A 19,373-nucleotide genomic window follows, 5' to 3' on the forward strand; every position below is an offset into this window, starting at 1 on the left:
GTATTATTACCTATCAAAGATATTACACTTACTTACTTACTTACTTACTTACTTACTTACTTACTTACTTACTTACTTACTTACTTACTTACTTACTTACTTACTTACTTACTTACTTACTTACTTACTTACTTACTTACTTACTTACTTACTTACTTACTTACTTACTTACTTACTTACTTACTTACTTACTTACTTACTTACTTACTTACTTACTAGTAAATCAAGCCGGTTAGAAAAATCTGATAACGTGAATCTGAGACTACTATAACACAAGTTAGTAGTCTCAGCGTGAATCAGAGCCATTATTTCCCTTTCCAGTGGCGGACCAAGAATTTTTTTTATCAGGGCGCCACTGAGTGTCTAACGGGTGCCCGCTCCAGTTCTCTGACTGTACTAATCTTTTCAGGTTACAAATTACCAGATCCTCATTAATAACAATTGTCCTGCATTTTTAGTTGTAATCTCTGTCCTGCCTTTTTATTTTTCACTATATTCGGTCCTGTCCCCGGGTCCTGACTTTTTATTTTTTACTCTAATCGGTCCTGTCTTTTTTTTTTTGTGCCTGTTTTCAAATCCGCCCTCATAAATATCAAATAATGATAGCTCGCGAAAATGTATCTGATTTGAATAATTATATGTACTGGGACATACCAAGGATTTGTATAGTAAGAAGGTCTTAAAAGTTGTATACAAATCCTTGGACATACTATTATATAATTTCTTATACATGTTATATATATGAGGCCCCTCATGGGGGGGTCCTAGTAATCACATAATCACCATTTTTTTGCCAATATAATCACATAATCATTAAATATTTGCTTATCTTTAGTAATCAAATAATCATAAACTAAAAATACAGTCCTAGGTAATCAAATAATCATGAAATATTTGGCTTAATAATCAAATAATCATTAAAAAAACGGCCATGTAATCACATAATCAAAAACCCCATGAGGGCCCTCATATATTGACTAATTATAAATAGCCCCAGGTTTGCCACACGCTGGTATTCAGATTATTAACTATAGTCCTTGATATTACTTGGGAACAGTATATACATTAATATATTTATAACTATATGTTCCTGATATTATGCAACAAACTTGATTATTACACGATCTTACATTATCTAAAAACAGCGCAATACTATTGGTGTCTTTCCCCAGTTCGTAGTGGTCCTTCAAGAATTTATTGAATAGATTCATTATAGGAGAGAGATGGACAACTTATTGTTGTCAGAACCAGCTGAGGTAAATATGCTTTTTACATATGAAGGGACGACCATCTAGCTAACTTCCAGAGGTTTCCTCCCATCTGTTTTTTTTTTTTTTTTTTTTTAATATTTTGATCACAGGCACTTGTTTCTATCCATACGACCTTCGTATGGATAGAAACAAGTGCCTGTGATTTTGATCCCCAATTTCACAATGTTTGATGAATATTCTGGTCAAGCAGATGACTTAAAAAATATATTTTGAATGCAAATTCCTCCAATACCTTAATTATAGTGTTAAATTTTGTATTAAATAAATAATTTTATTGGTCGCGTCAGAAAAAACGAAAAAAAATCTGACTAAGAAAAAAATTATAACCCCCTCCACTATAAGTTAAATGGTTGCTCCCTTAGATGAATGCATAGTTAATCACTTCCATTATCAACAAGTAAATTTCTGTGCCTGGAGCGGTTTTCTGAAATCACTGACACACCCAAACCAAGGATTTTTATAGTAGCTAGTACAATGTATATACATCATTTCTGGAATCATGCCTTTCACCAGGAAAGATGGTCAATTGTGCATGCCTTTATGACGTCATTTACTAGATAGAAGGCGTGTCTGTATCCCTGCTCTATCAAAAGTTTATAGCACTTTCAGAATCTTGATTCTGTAGGGTATACATGTAGTATATAGAAATAATATTATGTTCGGTAAGTACGTACATGTAGTCTTGATTCTGTTGGGTAGTATATAGAAATAATATTATGTTCGGTAAGTATGTACATGTAGTCTTGATCCTGTACGACTGAGGAAGGGTGCAGACTACGGCTTGATTTAAAATGTATGAACTAGTTTACTTGTATTGAAATGAATATTCCTGCATAATAAATTATTATATTCAGAACTCTTAGTTCACTTTGCAGCCATTTCTACTACTTTGCTAGCTATATGTCATGTATGTATAGCCTAGGTAGTTTCATTTTTACAATACATCAAATAGCAGGTAAGTTAATACTTATATAATGGTTTAACATTTATTTAGATAGTCTGATAAGATCAACATCACTGTTCAACTTTTAAATTAAATTCCTTCTCCTGAAGATACAATCTCTTCTTATTAAGATAACATGAAATTGACAAATCTTACATTTACACCTTTGAAAGATCCTATTATAAACCAAACAAGAATACAGTGGCGGATCCAGAGGGGGGGGGGGGGGGGGTTCCGGGGGTTGGAACCCCCCTTTTTTTTGGTCGATCAATGCATTTGAATGGGGACATATATTTGGAACCCCACCCCCTTTATCCTGTGTTGGGAACCCCCCCTTTTTAAAATGGCTGGATCTGCCCCTGGAATACCTCTGAAATCTTTATACACTACATTTTTTATTTGGTCAGAGTCGCATTATCAAATAAAACTTACAACTTTTGTTGCAGAAACCTATGAAATTCTATATATTTACTACATGTAATTCAGAAAATCATCATGATAAAAAAAACAAATAAATGATATTTTCTACTCCCTTTGAGGGGGAGGACAGGGGTAAGGGAGACAGGGAGAAAGGAGGTAGGAGAAAGGAGAGGAAGGCTGGGAGAAAGGAGAAAAGTTGGAGAAAGGAGAAAAAATAAAATATCTCTCCTTTTAAAAAAATTTCTGATATTTCAAGAAAAAATATCTCAAAAGGAGATGTTCTAATGAGAGAAAGGAGAACGGGGGTAGGAGAAAGGAGAAGAGGGGTGGGAGAACGGAGAAGGGTACCCCCTGTCCTCCCCCTCCCCTTTTCTCAAACATCGTGTACATGCACATCACATACATTGTAATTTATAAATTACTAAAAATACAAATGTGTAGTTCAATTTGAAATTTAGATCTATCAATATTAGATGGTTTCCAGTAAAATTTGACATTGTTCCACACTGTACTAGAGCTATTTACCATCAAAGTACATTAATTTCTTCACATTTGCAGTAGTTGCTGTTACAAAATAGAATATAAGAATTCAAAGGAAGTAGAAATGAAAAAACTATTTCAAATCAAATAAATACTAACTTTTCAATTGTTCTTATAAAAGCAACAAAAAAAATGAGAAAGAATACTATATTCTGAAATGTTCTTGCATTTAATTTGCCTTAAGATTAATATTCTTACAAAAAAGAACACAAATTTATGGAGTATATTGTCAAAGGTGACGAAAAAGGTTGAGTAACTAAAATTTTTGGTCCAACAACTTTATTTACAGGTATTATGGTCTGTCTGTGTTTCCGTCCATCTAACATGTTGGACAATAACTCTAAAATGCTTAAAACAACTGCATTAAACTTTGGTGGATTGTTTATATCATAGCTAGCTAAATCATGTAATACCCATAGATAAAGTTCGCCTGTAGCTTCAAAGGTTCTATGTGCGTTGTAATAACTTTCACACCTATCTGATAATTTAGCCTAATGAGATCACCCGCTGGGCATTCTCCAGTAAGTTTTTTCTATCCGAAAGCCCTCTTCGTTTGTCATTGTGGGTATTACATCTATAATTATATCTATTGGCATGAGCTCCTTAATTTTTGATTTTAAAAATTTTTTGATTTGACATTTCTGATCTATGGGGATTCATTCAAAAGGGGGGATTTTCCAGTTTTTAGACAATAACTTGAACTGTGGAGACTGGTTCATATATATAAAAAAAAAAACTGCCTTTAGTTTTTTCATAAATTTCGGATATGAAATTGAGGAGTTATGGAATATTTTTCTTTGAAAAGCAATGGGTGTATCATGTGCACATGACGCACCTCTTTATTAATTTCAGTTAAGGGGAGGCAATATTCAGATTTATATGTTGAGTATAATTTAGAGGAAATTTACATGGTGTTCCTTTGTTGATCCGTTATTTTATGAAAAATAAGCTTTCAAATAATTTGGATCACGACCTTACATGTATCTGTAGCAAAAGGGAGACAACTCCCTTTTTTTAAGTGATTAAGTGTGTTCAAAAGTACAAATTTGGTGTACAGGAGGCAGCTCTTCAATAGCACTGTTATCGAGAAGCATTTCAATAGAATTCTTTCAAAAAAGACAGTCTAACAGGACAATATGAAAAGAAAATGTCATGTCACATACATATATCGTGTATTGACCATATTAGCGGTGATTTAAGCACGAAACAGTTATTTTTAGCAAATTAAAGAATTTTTTAATATTTCAGGTAAATCTGAGACAATGATTTAATCCTATGGTAAATGCATGCTTATTTGAAAGACATAGCAGCAAAACATAACTTTGATAAACATAATACATATACTTAAACATAATCATTTAAATTAAGATATCAAATTTTTCACTATTATATGTAATTTTGTCACAGGGATTCAGTGACATCTCTTGGTCTGTAGTTTAAATCTTTAAAAACGTGATTAACAGGTCAAACTCAAAGGTAACATAATATTAAAAATAACATTTTGGAAAAAAAATTCAAGATTTGAAAGGGTGCATTGACACTCATTGAAGGATATTATTAATTTTATCTATTTCATCTCTATATTATATTACATTTTGTATTACAGGAAATGAAGTCTCAAATGAAGAACAGTTTAAATATTTACTATGTCAACATCCGAGAAAAACTGCTAAATATCTATTGCAAGCTTTCAGTAAAAGAAAAAACTTTTTATATGAAAATTTTCGATAAAATTTATTTATTTTTGTTCGTCGTACCATTGAAATTTATGTTTAAAGTGACTTATACACCCAAAGGGTCGGGTGTTCTAATTATTGTTTTTATATCTCACTGTATTATATAATATTTTGTGAAAAACACATGTCACTATAATAAATAATTTACTTACATACTTTACAGGATCAAACACGTTCTTGTGAGTCTGGTACCTCAAATTCAAAATCAGAATATGGAGCTCAAGGTGGCGAACAAAGATCAAGAACAAGAACCAGGTCATTTCAATTAAATAGGGAAAGTGTTTGAATTGTTTAAGTTTTAGGTCATATTCAAGACATTGTGGATAAAAGAATACTAGTTGTGGCTCTTTTCACAAAAATACTTACTAGTGAAAATAATTACAATTCCTTAACATATTTTGATTTTGATTTCTTTTAACTCATGACCCTGTTCACAGAGGCTTTTAACAAATGACCCTGTTCACAGAGGCTTTTAACTCATGACCCTGTTCACAGAGGCTTTTAACTCATGACCCTGTTCACAGAGGCTTTTAACTCATGACCCTGTTCACAGAGGCCTCCTACAGAGTATGTAAAAAAAAAACACTACAACAAATCTACAAATAAGTTAAACATGGCTTAATTCTTCAGTTGACTCCTTATTTATAGGAGTTATTCCCCTTGAAAGACTATTTGTTTACCCATGCATTTTTTGTGTTTTTTGCAGAAATTTAATTAGATATACCGGTAGATAGTTGCAGATAAAAACTGTGAAGAACAGGACAAGATCTACAAATAATTAATCAATTGCCCTTGAAAGACCATTATTAAATGTACCAATTTTTATACGACCACAAAAAGTTTTTGTGGTTGTATATTGGTATGATGTTGGCGTCGTTGGCGTCGTTGTCCGAAGACACATTGGTTTTCGCACTAAAACTTTAGTTAAAGTAAATAGAAATCTATGAAATTTAAACATAAGATTTATGACCACAAAAGAAATGTTGAGATTGATTTTGGGAGTTTTGGTCCCAACAGTTTAGGAATTTAAATAGGGGCCAGAAAAGAACCCAAATAAGCATTTTTCTTGGTTTTCGCACAATAACTTTAGTATTAGTGAATTTGAACACAAGGTTTATGAGCTCAAAAGGAAGGTTTGGATTGATTTTGGGAGTTTTGGTTACAACAGGTTTAGGAATTAGGGGCCAAAAAGGGGCCCAAATAAGTATTTTTCTTGGTTTTCACACCATAACTTTACTATAAGTAAATAGAAATCTATAAAATTTAAACATAAGGTTTGTGACCATAAAAGGAAGGTTTGGATTGATTTTGGGAGTTTTGGTCCCAACAATTTAGGAATTAGGGGTCCAAAGGGTGCAAAATTAAACTTTTTTTGTTTGATTTCATCAAAAATTGAATAATTGGGGTTCTTTGATATGCCGAATCTAACTGTGTATGTAGATTCTTAATTTTTGGTCTCGTTTTCAAATTTGTTTACATTAAGGTCCAAAGGGTCCAAAATTAAACTTAGTTTGATTTTAACAAAAATTTAATTCTTGGGGTTCTTTGATATGCTGAATCTAAACATGTACTTAGATTTTTGTTTATGGGCCCAGTTTTCAAGTTGGTCCAATAGGAGTCCAAAATTAAACTTCATTTGATTTTAAAAAAAAATTGAATCCTTAGGGTTCTTTGATATATGCTGAATCTAAACAAGTAGTAAGATTTTTGCTTATTGTGCCAATTTTCAAGATGGTCCAAATCATGGTCCAAAATTAAACTTTGTTTGATATCAATAAAAATTTAATCCTTGGAGTTCTTTGATATGCTGAATCTAAACATGTATTTAGATTTTTGATTATAGGCCCAGTTTTCAAGTTGGTCAAAAGCGGGGTCCAAAATTAAACTTTGTTTGATTTCAACAAAAATTGAATATATGGGGTTCTTTAATATATGCTGAACCTAACCATGTATTTAGATTTTTGATATTTGGACCCGGTGTCATATGGTATTTTGAACCCCATGGTAAATTGACCCCGGGGTCAAAATACCGCTATGGTAAATTGAACCCCTCCATGGTAAATTGAACCCCCCCTGTATGGAAAATTGAACCCCCATGGTAAATTGAACCCCCCTGGTTTTTTCATCCTAGATGAATAGTAGAACATTTTACATTATTCTAAAGCTTATCATAGATTAAAAAATCGTTCATACAAGAAGGGGAGGTACATTTTCCATGCTTAATTAAAAGAAATATCTTTGCTTGGTATAAGTGCTCTGAAGTCTTTACCAACAAAATGTCATTCAAAATACTTATTGACACATTATAACTAGACCATATGTAGCTTGAATGCTTTAATTATTTGTAATTATAACATATGTATATATATATATATTATATAAGGGTAGTTTTGATTTTCCATGGTAAAAAAGGGGGAGGGGGTCAAAATACCATTGCAAAGTAAAATTTTAAAAATATCTTTTCCAGCAAGTTTAATACATACAAACTACTTATTGGTGTATATTAACTACATAATAAGAGTTAAAATTGCCAGAATTTTTTTAATTGTCTAGAGTAAGGGGTTCAATATACAGCAGGGGGGTCAAAATACCATGGCAAAGTAAAATTTTCAAAATACCTTTTCCATCAAGTTTAATACACACAAACTACTTGTTGTTGTATATTAACTACATATAAGAGTTAAAATTGCCAGAATTTTTTGAATTGTCTAGAGTAAGGGGTTCAATATACCGCAGGGGGGTCAAAATACCATGGCAAAGTAAAATTTTCAAAATATCTTTTCCATCAAGTTTAATACATACAAACTACTTGTTGGTGTATATTAACTACATATAAGAGTTAAAATTGCCAGAATTTTTTGAATTGTCTAGAGTAAGGGGTTCAATATATCGCAGGGGGTCAAAATACCATGGCAAAGTAAAATTTTCAAAATATCTTTTCCATCAAAGTTAATTCATGCAAACAACTTATTGGTGTATTCTAACTACATAAAAAAGTTCAAATTGCCAGAATTTCTGAAATTAAAGGCCTACAGTAGTGGGTTCAATATACCGCAGGGGGGTCAAAATACCATGGCAAAGTAAAATTTTCAAAATATCTTTTCCAGCAAGTTTAATACATACAAACTACTTATTGGTGTATTCTAACTACATAAAAAGGTTCAAATTGCCAGAATTCCTGAAATTAAAGGCCTAGAGTAGGGGATTCAATATACTGCAGGGGGGTCCAAAAACCATGGCAAAGTAAAATTTTCAAAATAGCTTTTCCAGCAAGTTTAATACATACAAACTACTTATTGGTGTATTCTAACTACATAAAAGAGTTCAAATTTCCAGAATTTTTGAAATTAAAGGCCTAGAGTAGGGGGTTCAATATACCGCAGGGGGGTCAAAATACCATGGCAAAGTAAAATTTTCAAAATATCTTTTCCAGCAAGTTTAATACATACAAACTACTTATTGGTGTATTCTAACTACATAAAAAAGTTCAAATTGCCAGAATTTCTGAAATTAAAGGCCTAGAGTAGGGGATTCCATATACTGCAGGGGGGTCCAAATACCATGGCAAAGTAAAATTTTCAAAATATCTTTTCCAGCAAGTTTAATACATACAAACTACTTATTGGTGTATTCTAACTACATAAAAAAGTTCAAATTGCCAGAATTTCTGAAATTAAAGGCCTAGAGTAGGGGGTTCAATATACTGCAGGGAGGTCCAAATACCATGGCAAAGTAAAATTTTCAAAATATCTTTTCCAGCAAGTTTAATACATACAAACTACTTATTGGTGTATTCAAACTACATAAAAAAGTTCAAATTGCCAGAATTTCTGAAATTAAAGGCCTAGAGTAGGGGGTTCAATATACTGCAGGGGGGTCCAAATACCATGGCAAAGTAAAATTTTCAAAATAACTTTTCCAGCAAGTTTAATAAAATTGAGAATGGAAATGGGGAATGTGTCAAAGAGACAACAACCCGACCAAATAAAAAACAACAGCAGAGGGTCACCAACAAGTCTTCAATGTAGCGAGAAATTCCCGCACCCGGAGGCATCCCTCAGCTGGCCCCTAAACAAATATATACTAGTCCAGTGATAATGAACGCCATACTAATTTCCAAATTGTACACAAGAAACTAAAATTAAAATAATACAAGACTAACAAAGGCCAGAGGCTCCTGACTTGGGACAGGCGCAAAAATGCGGCAGGGTTAAACATGTTTGTGAGATCTCAACCCTCCCCCTATACCTCTAACCAATGCAGAAAAGTGAACGCATAACAATACGCACATTAAAATTCACTTCAAGAGAAGTCCGAGTCTGATGTCAGAAGATGTAACCAAAGAAAATAAACAAAATGACAATAATACATAAATAACAACAGACCACTAGCAGTTAACTGACATGCCAGCTCCAGACTTCAATTAAACTGACTGAAAGATTATGATTTCATCATATGAACATCAGGCACAATCCTTCCCGTTAGGGGTTTAGTATCATACCATCATAACATATATGAGAAGAACATAACCTGTGTCATGCCAACAACTGTTTTTAGAATAATTGTGTTTAGTTCCGATGCAAAGACCTTATTAGTGACTTAATATTAACGCCAAAATATGCAATCTTTAATGACTTGACAACAGTATCGTAATTATATACCTTCTTAATAAGTCTATTCAAAGGTTTTGTAAGTTTCTGAGGTGAATACTGACACCTACATACAAATTGCTTATTGGTGTATTCTTACTACATAAAAAAGTTAGAATTGCCAGAATTTTTTGAATTAAAGGTCTAGAGTAGCAGGTTCAATATACCGCAGGGGGTCAAAATACCATGGCAAAGTAAAATTTTCAAAATATCTTTTCCAACAAGTTTAATACATACCTCGCCATGGTATTTTGACCCCCCCTGTGGTATATTGAACCCCCTACTATAGACCTTGAATTTCAAAAATTTGAGCTATTTTAACTCCTTAACATAGTAATAATACTCTAATAAGTAGTTTGTATGTATTGAACATGATGGAAAAGATGTTTTGAACATTTTACTTTGCCATGGTATTTTGACCCCCCTACCATGGTATATTGAAACCCCTACTATAGACCTTAATTTTTTTTAAATTCTAGCAATTCTAACTTTTAACATTGTAATAATACTCCAATAAGTAGTTTGTATGTATTTAATATACTGGAAAAGATATTTTGAAATTTTACTTAGCCATGGTATTTTGACCCCCCTGCGGTATATTGAACCCCCTACTATAAATGTTGAATTTCAAAAATTCAAGCTATTCTAACTCCTTAAGATAGTTATAATACTTCAAGAAGTATCTAATAAACTGGAAAAGATATTTTGAAAATTTTACTTAGCCATGGTATTTTGACCCCCCTGCGGTATATTGAACCCCCTACTATAGACCTTGAATTTCAAAAATTCAAGCTATTCTAACTCCTTAACATAGTTATAATACTTCAAGAAGTAGTTTGTATGTATTTAATAAACTGGAAAAGATATTTTGAAAATTTTACTTAGCCATGGTATTTTGACCCCCCTGCGGTATATTGAACCCCCTACTATAGACCTTGAATTTCAAAAATTCAAGCTATTCTAACTCCTTAACATAGTTATAATACTTCAAGAAGTAGTTTGTATGTATTTAATAAACTGGAAAAGATATTTTGAAAATTTTACTTAGCCATGGTATTTTGACCCCCCTGCGGTATATTGAACCCCCTACTATAGACCTTGAATTTCAAAAATTCAAGCTATTGTAAAAATGATAGGCAATAAATTGTAAATTAGATTATCTGCAATACTATTTATCAAAAACAGGGGGGTTCAATATACCGCAGGGGGGTTCAAAATACCATATGTGAAAAATGACCCCGCATGGTATTTTGACCCCGGGTTCACTTTTTAGGGGGTTCAAAATACCATATGACACCGGTTATCAAATTGGTCTGGGTCTATATAATTTTTTTTTTTCACCACTTTCCATATTTTTAAATTGACAGGTGAAAGTTACAAATACAGGCACTAGGGAGCCTTTTGTTAAGTTCATTGAGTAACATATTTTCATCTTAAAAATATAAACGAGCTTACCATTAGTAGGTAGATTGTTTTATAGTATAATCAATGTACAGCATCTAGAGTCATTCATTTAGAATACTGTAATGTCAGCATTGCAAAATGAGATCCTTGCAAAACTAAGGGCATTTGTCAGGCTTTCCTTATAATAAAGGAAACACTTTTATGATTATTTTTTTAATGAGATATTTAGATATTGATGTTAATGAGATATGTAAGATAATTCTTTTTATTTCCCATGCAATTTTGTGGAAAATCTAATTAATAAACCGATCTCTCATTGCTTCCCTTTTTATACGACCGCAAAATTTGAAAAAATTTTCGTCTTATATTGCTATCACGTTGGCATCGTCGTCGTCGTCGTCCGAATACTTTTAGTTTTCGCACTCTAACTTTAGTAAAAGTGAATGGAAATCTATGAAATTTTAACACAAGGTTTATGATCACAAAAGGAAGGTTGGTATTGATTTTGGGAGTTTTGGTCCCAACATTTTAGGAATTAGGGGCCAAAAAGGGCCCAAATAAGCATTTTCTTGGTTTTCGCACTATAACTTTAGTTTAAGTTAATAGAAATCTATGAAATTTTGACACAAGGTTTATGACCACAAAAGAACGGTTGGGATTGATTTTGGGAGTTTTGGTTTCAACAGTTTAGGAATCAGGGGCCAAAAAAGGGCCCAAATAAGCATTATTCTTGGTTTTCGCACAATAACTTTAGTTTAAGTAAATAGAAATCAATGAAATTTAAACACAATGTTAATGACTACAAAAGGAAGGTTGGTATTGATTTTGGGAGTTTAGGTCCCAACAGTTTCGGAATTAGGGGCCAAAAAGGGACCCAAATAAGCATTTTTCTTGGTTTTCGCACCATAACGTTAGTATAAGTAAATAGAAATCTATGAAATTTAAACACAAGGTTTATGACCATAAAAGGAAGGTTGGTATTGATTTTGGGAGTTTTGGTCCCAACAGAATAAGGGGCCCAAAGGGTCCAAAATTAAGCTTTGTTTGATTTCATCAAAATTGAATAATTGGGGTTCTTTGATATGCCGAATCTAACTGTCATGACTGTGTATGTAGATTCTTAACTTTTGGTCCTGTTTTCAAATTGGTCTACATTAAGGTCCAAAGGGTCCAAAATTAAACTTAGTTTGATTTTGACAAAAAATGAATCAGTTAGGTTCTTTGATATGCTGAATCTAAAAATGTACTTAGATTCTTGATTATTGGCCCAGTTTTCAAGTTGGTCCAAATCGGGGTCCAAAATTAAACTTTGTTTGATTTCATCAAAAATTGAATAAATGGGGTTCTTTGATATACCAAATCTAACTGTGTATGTAGATTCTTCATTTTTGGTCCTGTTTTCAAATTGGTCTACACTAAAGTCTAAAGGGTCCAAAATTAAACTTCTGATTTTAACAAAAATTGAAATCTCGGGGTTCTTTGATAAGCTGAATCCAAAAATGTACTTAGATTTTTTATTATGGGCCCAGTTTTCAAGTTGGTCCAAATCAGGATCTAAAATTATTATATTAAGTATTGTGCAATAGCAAGTCTTTTCAATTGCACAGTATTGCGCAATGGCAAGAAATATCTAATTGCACAATATTGTGAAATAGCAAATTTTTTTTTAATTAGAGTTATCTTTCTTTGTCCATAATAGTAAGCAAGAAATATCTAATTGCAAAATAATGTGCAATAGCAAGATTTTTTTTTAATTGGAGTTATCTTTCTTTGTCCAGAATCAACTTAAATCTTTGTTATATACAATATACAAATGAATGTATATTCACTTTTTACTACCAACTGATAAATTAAAATAATCTTTACCATTCAGTGATAACAAGCAGTTTTTTTACATCTTAATATTTTATGATGTATTTAAATGAGTAGTTATTGTTGCAAACTCCATTAGAAATTTTAATTGAGATTAGTTTTGGAATAAGGGAAAGGGGGATGTGATTAAAAAAATTGGGTTCAATTTTTCTCATTTGAAATTTCATAAATAAAAAAGAAAATTTCTTCAAACATTTTTTTGAGAGGATTAATATTCAACAGCATAGTGAATAGCTCTAAGAGAAAACAAAAATTTTAAGTTCATTAGAACACATTCATTCTGTGTCAGAAACCTATGCTGTGTCAACTATTTAATCACAATCCAAATTTAGAGCTGAATCCAGCTTGAATGTTGTGTCCATACTTGCCCCAACCGTTCAGGGTTCAACCTATGCGGTCGTATAAAGCTACGCCCTGCGGAGCATCTGGTCTGATATGTCGCGTGGGAGATCAAACGAAACCCGCTTTGAGGTCACATGTGAGTGACCTCATAGGTGTGTCCTTTTTTACCAATGAAAATGAGTCTTCGACGATCTTGAAAGTTTATTGTGAGTTAAAGGGATGTATCTCATTTTATTTACGAAGAAATCGTCAGTTCAATAAAATGCATCAACTTTTTTGATTGGTTTATTGATAGGTCATCAACTCATTTGCATATCATTATAAATTTATAACTTCCAGTTCACTCACATGTGACCTCAAAGTGGGTTTCGTTAGATCTCCCAGCTTGTTTAATTTTCATAAAATTTTGACAAAGTATTTACTTTTACCCTTTGACAAAAATATAAAATTTCAAAAAATTTGAACCAACCATTTTATCAGAAAAATTACACTGGTTATATAGCAGTTTGACAAACAAAAATTTTGATCATTGAGAAGCTTAATATTACTTTAACAACACACCGTAATTATTTAAACGTTTATCTGATTTAACACATTTATTTCCCTGTAGTGTTAGGCACCACCTTAATATGCGTTTACTTGTACTACAAAACATATCCCATTTATTTATCTTGCATTATTATCAGCTGTTAAAAACTTTAAGTACCGGTAAAAAATGTTAAAATAAATTGGGTGTTTTGTAGTAGGTTTTTATACATTTGTAGTTCTAAGTGATGATATAATTATATAACAGGCAACTGACATCATTGGACATTAACGAATAAACAATGAAAATGAGGTCAAGGTCAGATGAAACTTGCCAATCTTAATTTATGAGGGGGGATAGGAGGGGTCCAGATCCCGAAATCCCGGTCTTAAAAAAACGAAATCCCGAGGTCCCGAATTTAAATAAAGTAAATCCCGACGTCCCGAAATCAGAAAAAAAGGATTCCCGGATCCCGAAAGGGTCAATCACGAAATCCCGAGCTTAAAAACACCCTATCCCGGAGTCCCGATAAAGGTCCTATCCCCCCTCATTTATGCTGCTGCCAGATTGTAATTTCTATGTTGCATTACTAGTGTCATTGAGTATAATGAGTTAACTTAAAATTATTTTATTTCAGATCAAGAAATATGAATCACAGCAGAGATGAAAGATCAAGATCTAGATCACCATATCACAGAAGGTCCCACAACCAGTAAGACTATATTTAAGTTTTGAAAAACAAGGATTATTAAATAAATATTTTTATTTTATCATTTTGTTTGTTTGTTTGTAGGGGGTGGGGGTTGGATCTAATATTTTCATTATATTTGAAGGTGGCAAATTATACTTTATGCAATAAAATGTAAATTCTGTTAATTATTATAGGGTGTAAAAACAAACAACTAAAGTTTTCTTTGTCATATTCAGTGTTCTCTGCAGGCCCTTTTAGCATCATAGTTAGTTCCACAACTTTTAGAGGCTTTATCGTGATTAAGAGCTAACTGACATACATGTATCTGATTTTATATATTTTTCTAATACTGAAGCTCATTTATTGCCTGCTAGACTTTTTCTTCTATCATGGGGATGCTGTTTCATTAATATTTTCCCCAATTAACATTTAAGTACTGTAAATTCAGAAATTATTGCAATATTGTTATTATTGCGAAAAATGGAGCAATAATTAAAGCTAGCATTTTGAAATTTTCTGAATATTGCACATTTTAATCTAAAATGACAAAATCGCAATAATAAATGCATGCAAAAATTTCTGATTTACATTATATGTTTTCCTAATACAGTGAATTTGATCATTTTCTCTTATACATGAACGATTTTGTTCCTTTCAGCAGAGATCGTTCCAAGTCACCAAAACAAACAGAGGAAGCAAAGGTAGGCCACTGGTCCAAAGACACAGTTATCGTCCTTTGGTTTTCGTTGTCTACCAATATAATCCCTAGTGTAAACAGTGTATAACTTGCATGTTTTATTTAATACACTTTCCCACTTTATTTCTTGTTATTAAATGCATGAAATATTAAGTAGGGGGATGTAATTACATGTTAAAAAAATTTGGGTGCTGAATCTTTATGTTAAGTAGTGATTTTGTCCAGTTCAAAAAGGTCAAATTTTATCACGTCTGAAGCTGTCAAACTGAATTTTACACCCCCTTAACAGAGAATTGTCAATATTTTGAGTTAGAGCTGGTAGAAGTTTCTATAATTTTGATATTATTTGTCTCACTGGTAGTACACTACACTGTAAAAATCTTTTTGAGAAAGAGTAGGTGCGATTTTTTTAATTTGAATTTATGGTCTAAAAGAAATGCACTACGAAATAACTGTTCTCGGGCCCACTGATTGGACCTAAAGGATACCATTGCCATTCAATTTGTTTGTTTTTGTAGCCCCAATTTCTAAATGGGTTCAGTTTTGAGGGGAGGGGGCAATTTTTTTTATGTCTAATACAGTAATCAGTATAAATAAACAGCTTTTTGTAATAAAAATAATTGTCAATGTGTATTACATACTAATGACATGTACATTTCAATTTTTAATGACTTTTAGAGAGCTTGAAAATAACAGATATCATTACTGCAATATATATTCCAATTAAAAATACCAAATTAGAACCTATTGTAATGTGCTAAGCCACTAGTAGTAATTTTATATGATTTTAGTGTAAAGACATCTTAAACAGACTGAGAAAACCACATTAAATCTCTATCTCATCATGTCAGTTTAGTATAAAGCACTACAGTATATATTAAATGTTATTTTAACATAACCTGTATATCTTCAACCAGTGTAATAACAGTGTATCTTCTTTCAGCACAGTCTCATTTACACAAAATTGGATATTCCATGTTAATATAAAAAAAGGAAGATATGGTATGATTGCCAATGAGACAGCTCTCCACAAGAGCTCTCCACAAGAGCTCTCCACAAGAGACCAAATGACATTGAAATTTACAACTATAAATCACTGTACGGCCTTCAACAATGAGCACAGCATCTTATTTATACAACCAGGTGCTCAGTTTTTTACAGTAAAACCTGCGCCAAGCATCAAATACAATATGGTTTATCTCTATTCAAATGCAAAATGAACAATCAGTAAATTTCAGTAACATTTTCGTTATAAAATGTCATAAAATAAAAATTCCTTGGAATGATTAACTTAACAAGTTGAATTCATACATATGCTTCCTGCATCAATTTGAATTATAAACACTGGGCATTTACAGGCTTCTTCAGTCTACATTGGAATGCAATAAAATAAGATAAAAAAGAACATTTTTAGTTGAAAAAATGTTGGTTTTTTTTTTAGTTATTATTGAATAATATGATATTATTTATAGTTCTATATGGGGGTCAACAGAGAAAACCAAAACTGTATTGTGTGTAGACGGCTTTCAAGGTTGACAAAATTGCCATATTTGTCCTATAAGATTTTAAAGAAATTCATGACCGCCATGGTTTTGATTTCACTTAAACATATACATTATATAGGTTGGGCATTTATGTTCTTATTTTACCCCTGGCTGTGGCTCAGGATAAAAAACAATTGAATAAAAATTGAAACATGTTAAAGGAAAACAAATATGGCCGCAATTGATTATTTCTTAGGTGTTCCTATAAATATGTATATACAATGTATTCACAAATAAAATTTTATATTTCAACAATTTTCAACACATATTTTTAAAATATTAAATTAAAATTTGTTCAGAGAATGTTCATGGTATACTTTCAATTGATTCATGCATATTTTATTTCAGATTCCTGCAGTTCTAGAGTTGAATGTTGGAGGACAAATTTTTCATACAACATTGGAGACAATTACAAAGTACCCAGAATCCTTCTTAGGTGCCATGTTTAGTGGTCGTCACAAAGTAAATTTGGACAACAAAGGTCGATATTTCATAGATAGAAATGGTGATCATTTTGAACATATTTTAGAATTTCTAAGAGATGACACATACTTACCTCCTAAGGGTGTTGTTGTAGAAGTTTTTCGTGATGCCGATTACTTTGCTATTGCAGCTCTACGAGATAAATTACTCCAACTACCACCTCTGTATCCATTTTATGGCAATAGACCAGACCCAATAGAAAATTACATCGAAATAAAAGAAAGTGTTTTGGAAGCAGCTTATGACTTCCAAAAAGCCACAGCACATGGACAGACAGTGGTTCATCTAATTTATCTAAATGAACAACAGCCAGAAGGTGGTATAGGTTTTGTTTTTTACAATGAACGCCACCATATGTTAGATTTTGCTGTACCTTTTGATGGAGGCGACAATACACAAATGATTGACGCATACAATAAAGACTCGGAAGATTTCCCAATGACGATTCCTCTGAAGGTTAGCAACAAACATCAAGCACTTTCGATCTCAAACTGTATAATGCATGATTTAACAAAACAAGGATTGGATATTACATTAGAAAATGAAGACTGTACCACTGAGGGATCTGAGACAGTGTTTGGATTTACAACAAAGAAGTATGGTGAAATGGAATGTAAACCTTGTTACTGTCATAGTAAATTTACATTTTCATGGTCAAAATGAGGTGATGATATGTACAACAAAAACAAAGAAATATGTTAACAGTGTATTACTGTTATACTAAATTTACATTTTATTGCTCAAAGTGAGGTGAAGATACAACAAATAGATCTTATAGTTCTTCAAGAATGTTTGTACATTGTACGTGTATGTTGAAAACTAACATATAAAGGAGAAAAAAATATTAGTGTTATAAGATCATTACTTTATTATATATCAATCTCTATTTATTTTTAAATGGTAACTGAGTAGTAGAAAGAGACAACTTATTCTTTATTAGATAAACTGAACATATAACAATTCAGATAAAAAGTTTTTTCATAAATTCATTGAGAAAATACTGTAAATTCAGAAATAATTGCTTGTTTTTTTTATATGCCCGTTTTTGAGATGTATTATGGTATACCGTTGTCCATGGCATATGTTCGTCTGTTGGACAATAATTCAAAAGCAATTTAACCAATTTGCAAGAAACTTCTGTGAATTGTTTATATCTATTGTCAGTATTGACATGAGCTATCTTTCATTTTTTTAATCAATTTAAGATTTTTCTTTTCTGAGTTTTTATTGAGTTTAATTCATGAAAAAAAGGGGGATTTTCCTGTTTTCAGACAATAACTCAAAAATTTCATAATAAAAACCATTTGCCAATGTAATAAGAAGAATAACTAATCAAAGAATTCATATATTGAAAAATTTTCAACTTGTGACTACCCAACACTGATAATTAACTCATGAGCTACTTCCATTCGTGAATTAATGTGTTGTTAGGTCACTTGTTGAATATTTTTCTATATTTGAATTCTTTGATTAGTTATTCTATAATTATTCATTTAAAAAAGGGGGGGTTTTCCAGTTATCGGAAAATAATTCAAAAAAGCTTTCAGCAATTTTGATGAAACTTCACTTTTTAATGGAATGTACTGAATACAAAATGGAAAGAAATTTTATTCTTAATAAAGCATGTATTTAATATAAAATCTTACGTATACCTTATAATTCAAAGTGAGAACAGTTTATTTGGTTAATGTTTAGTGCTTCAGAAAATGTTAATATGTCAAGATTTATTAGTACTTGTTTAGATATAATACAGGATATTTGCATTAAAAAAACATGTAGTAGAGATGTATAATCTATTTGTTATGTACTGGTATTAGAAAGGGTTAATATTCTATTGGATTTATTGTCAAACACAATCTGCCAGTGTTCTCCTCAGGGCCTTTAAGCACTATGGTACCCTGGTGCTATTTTGGAGGATTCTATAATGAAATGTAAAGGGGTGAGGGTGCTATATTTTTTGGAAAACCAGTGCTATAATGTTAATTTCCATGGTGCTATATGAATATTCTGGGGAGAACATTGCATCTTGTATGGAGTATAGTTATATATTCAATTATTTTCAGTGTAATGTATCTTACAAATTAGTTGAAATTACTGTAAAATTAATACTATATATATATATATATACATGTATATGAAGGTAAATGGGTTCTTAAATTAGATACAATAAACTATTCTTATTCTCATATTATTAGTATTATACTGATGGATGTTAAGCAGTCATTAATCAATCAATTTCTTGTTTGTTATAACCA

At 31.7% G+C, this 19,373-nt stretch overlaps 1 protein-coding gene across 3 annotated transcripts; it reads left to right on the forward strand.

Annotated features, from left to right (window-relative positions):
• Nucleotides 1–1,121: 1,121 nt before the first annotated feature.
• LOC139511909 (BTB/POZ domain-containing protein KCTD6-like) lies at nucleotides 1,122–19,304 on the forward strand. 3 transcript variants are annotated; one of them, XM_071299058.1, is made up of 5 exons: nucleotides 1,122–1,256; nucleotides 5,074–5,165; nucleotides 14,341–14,415; nucleotides 15,056–15,095; nucleotides 16,984–19,304. In XM_071299058.1, the coding sequence occupies exons 1-5, from the start codon at nucleotides 1,224–1,226 to the stop codon at nucleotides 17,779–17,781; spliced, it is 1,038 nt and encodes a 345-aa protein (XP_071155159.1). In that variant the 5' UTR covers nucleotides 1,122–1,223; the 3' UTR covers nucleotides 17,782–19,304. The 3 variants fall into 3 exon arrangements, with proteins under 3 accessions (XP_071155159.1, XP_071155158.1, XP_071155160.1); XM_071299057.1 differs by having other exon boundaries at nucleotides 1,125–1,256; nucleotides 15,053–15,095; XM_071299059.1 differs by lacking the exon at nucleotides 1,122–1,256 and adding an exon at nucleotides 1,973–1,994 and having other exon boundaries at nucleotides 15,053–15,095.
• The last annotated feature ends 69 nt before the right edge of the window (nucleotides 19,305–19,373 follow it).

This window comes from Mytilus edulis, chromosome 2, assembly GCF_963676685.1.
Source record: "Mytilus edulis chromosome 2, xbMytEdul2.2, whole genome shotgun sequence".
NCBI classification, from domain to species: Eukaryota; Metazoa; Mollusca; class Bivalvia; order Mytilida; family Mytilidae; genus Mytilus; species Mytilus edulis.

Coding starts and splice junctions, on each gene's coding strand:
- LOC139511909 (XM_071299057.1), top strand. CDS start 1,224: ATGGACAACTTATTGTTGTCAGAACCAGCTGAG. Junction 1,257..5,073: donor TGTTGTCAGAACCAGCTGAG/GTAAATATGCTT, acceptor CATACTTTACAG/GATCAAACACGTTCTTGTGA. Junction 5,166..14,340: donor AGATCAAGAACAAGAACCAG/GTCATTTCAATT, acceptor ATTTTATTTCAG/ATCAAGAAATATGAATCACA.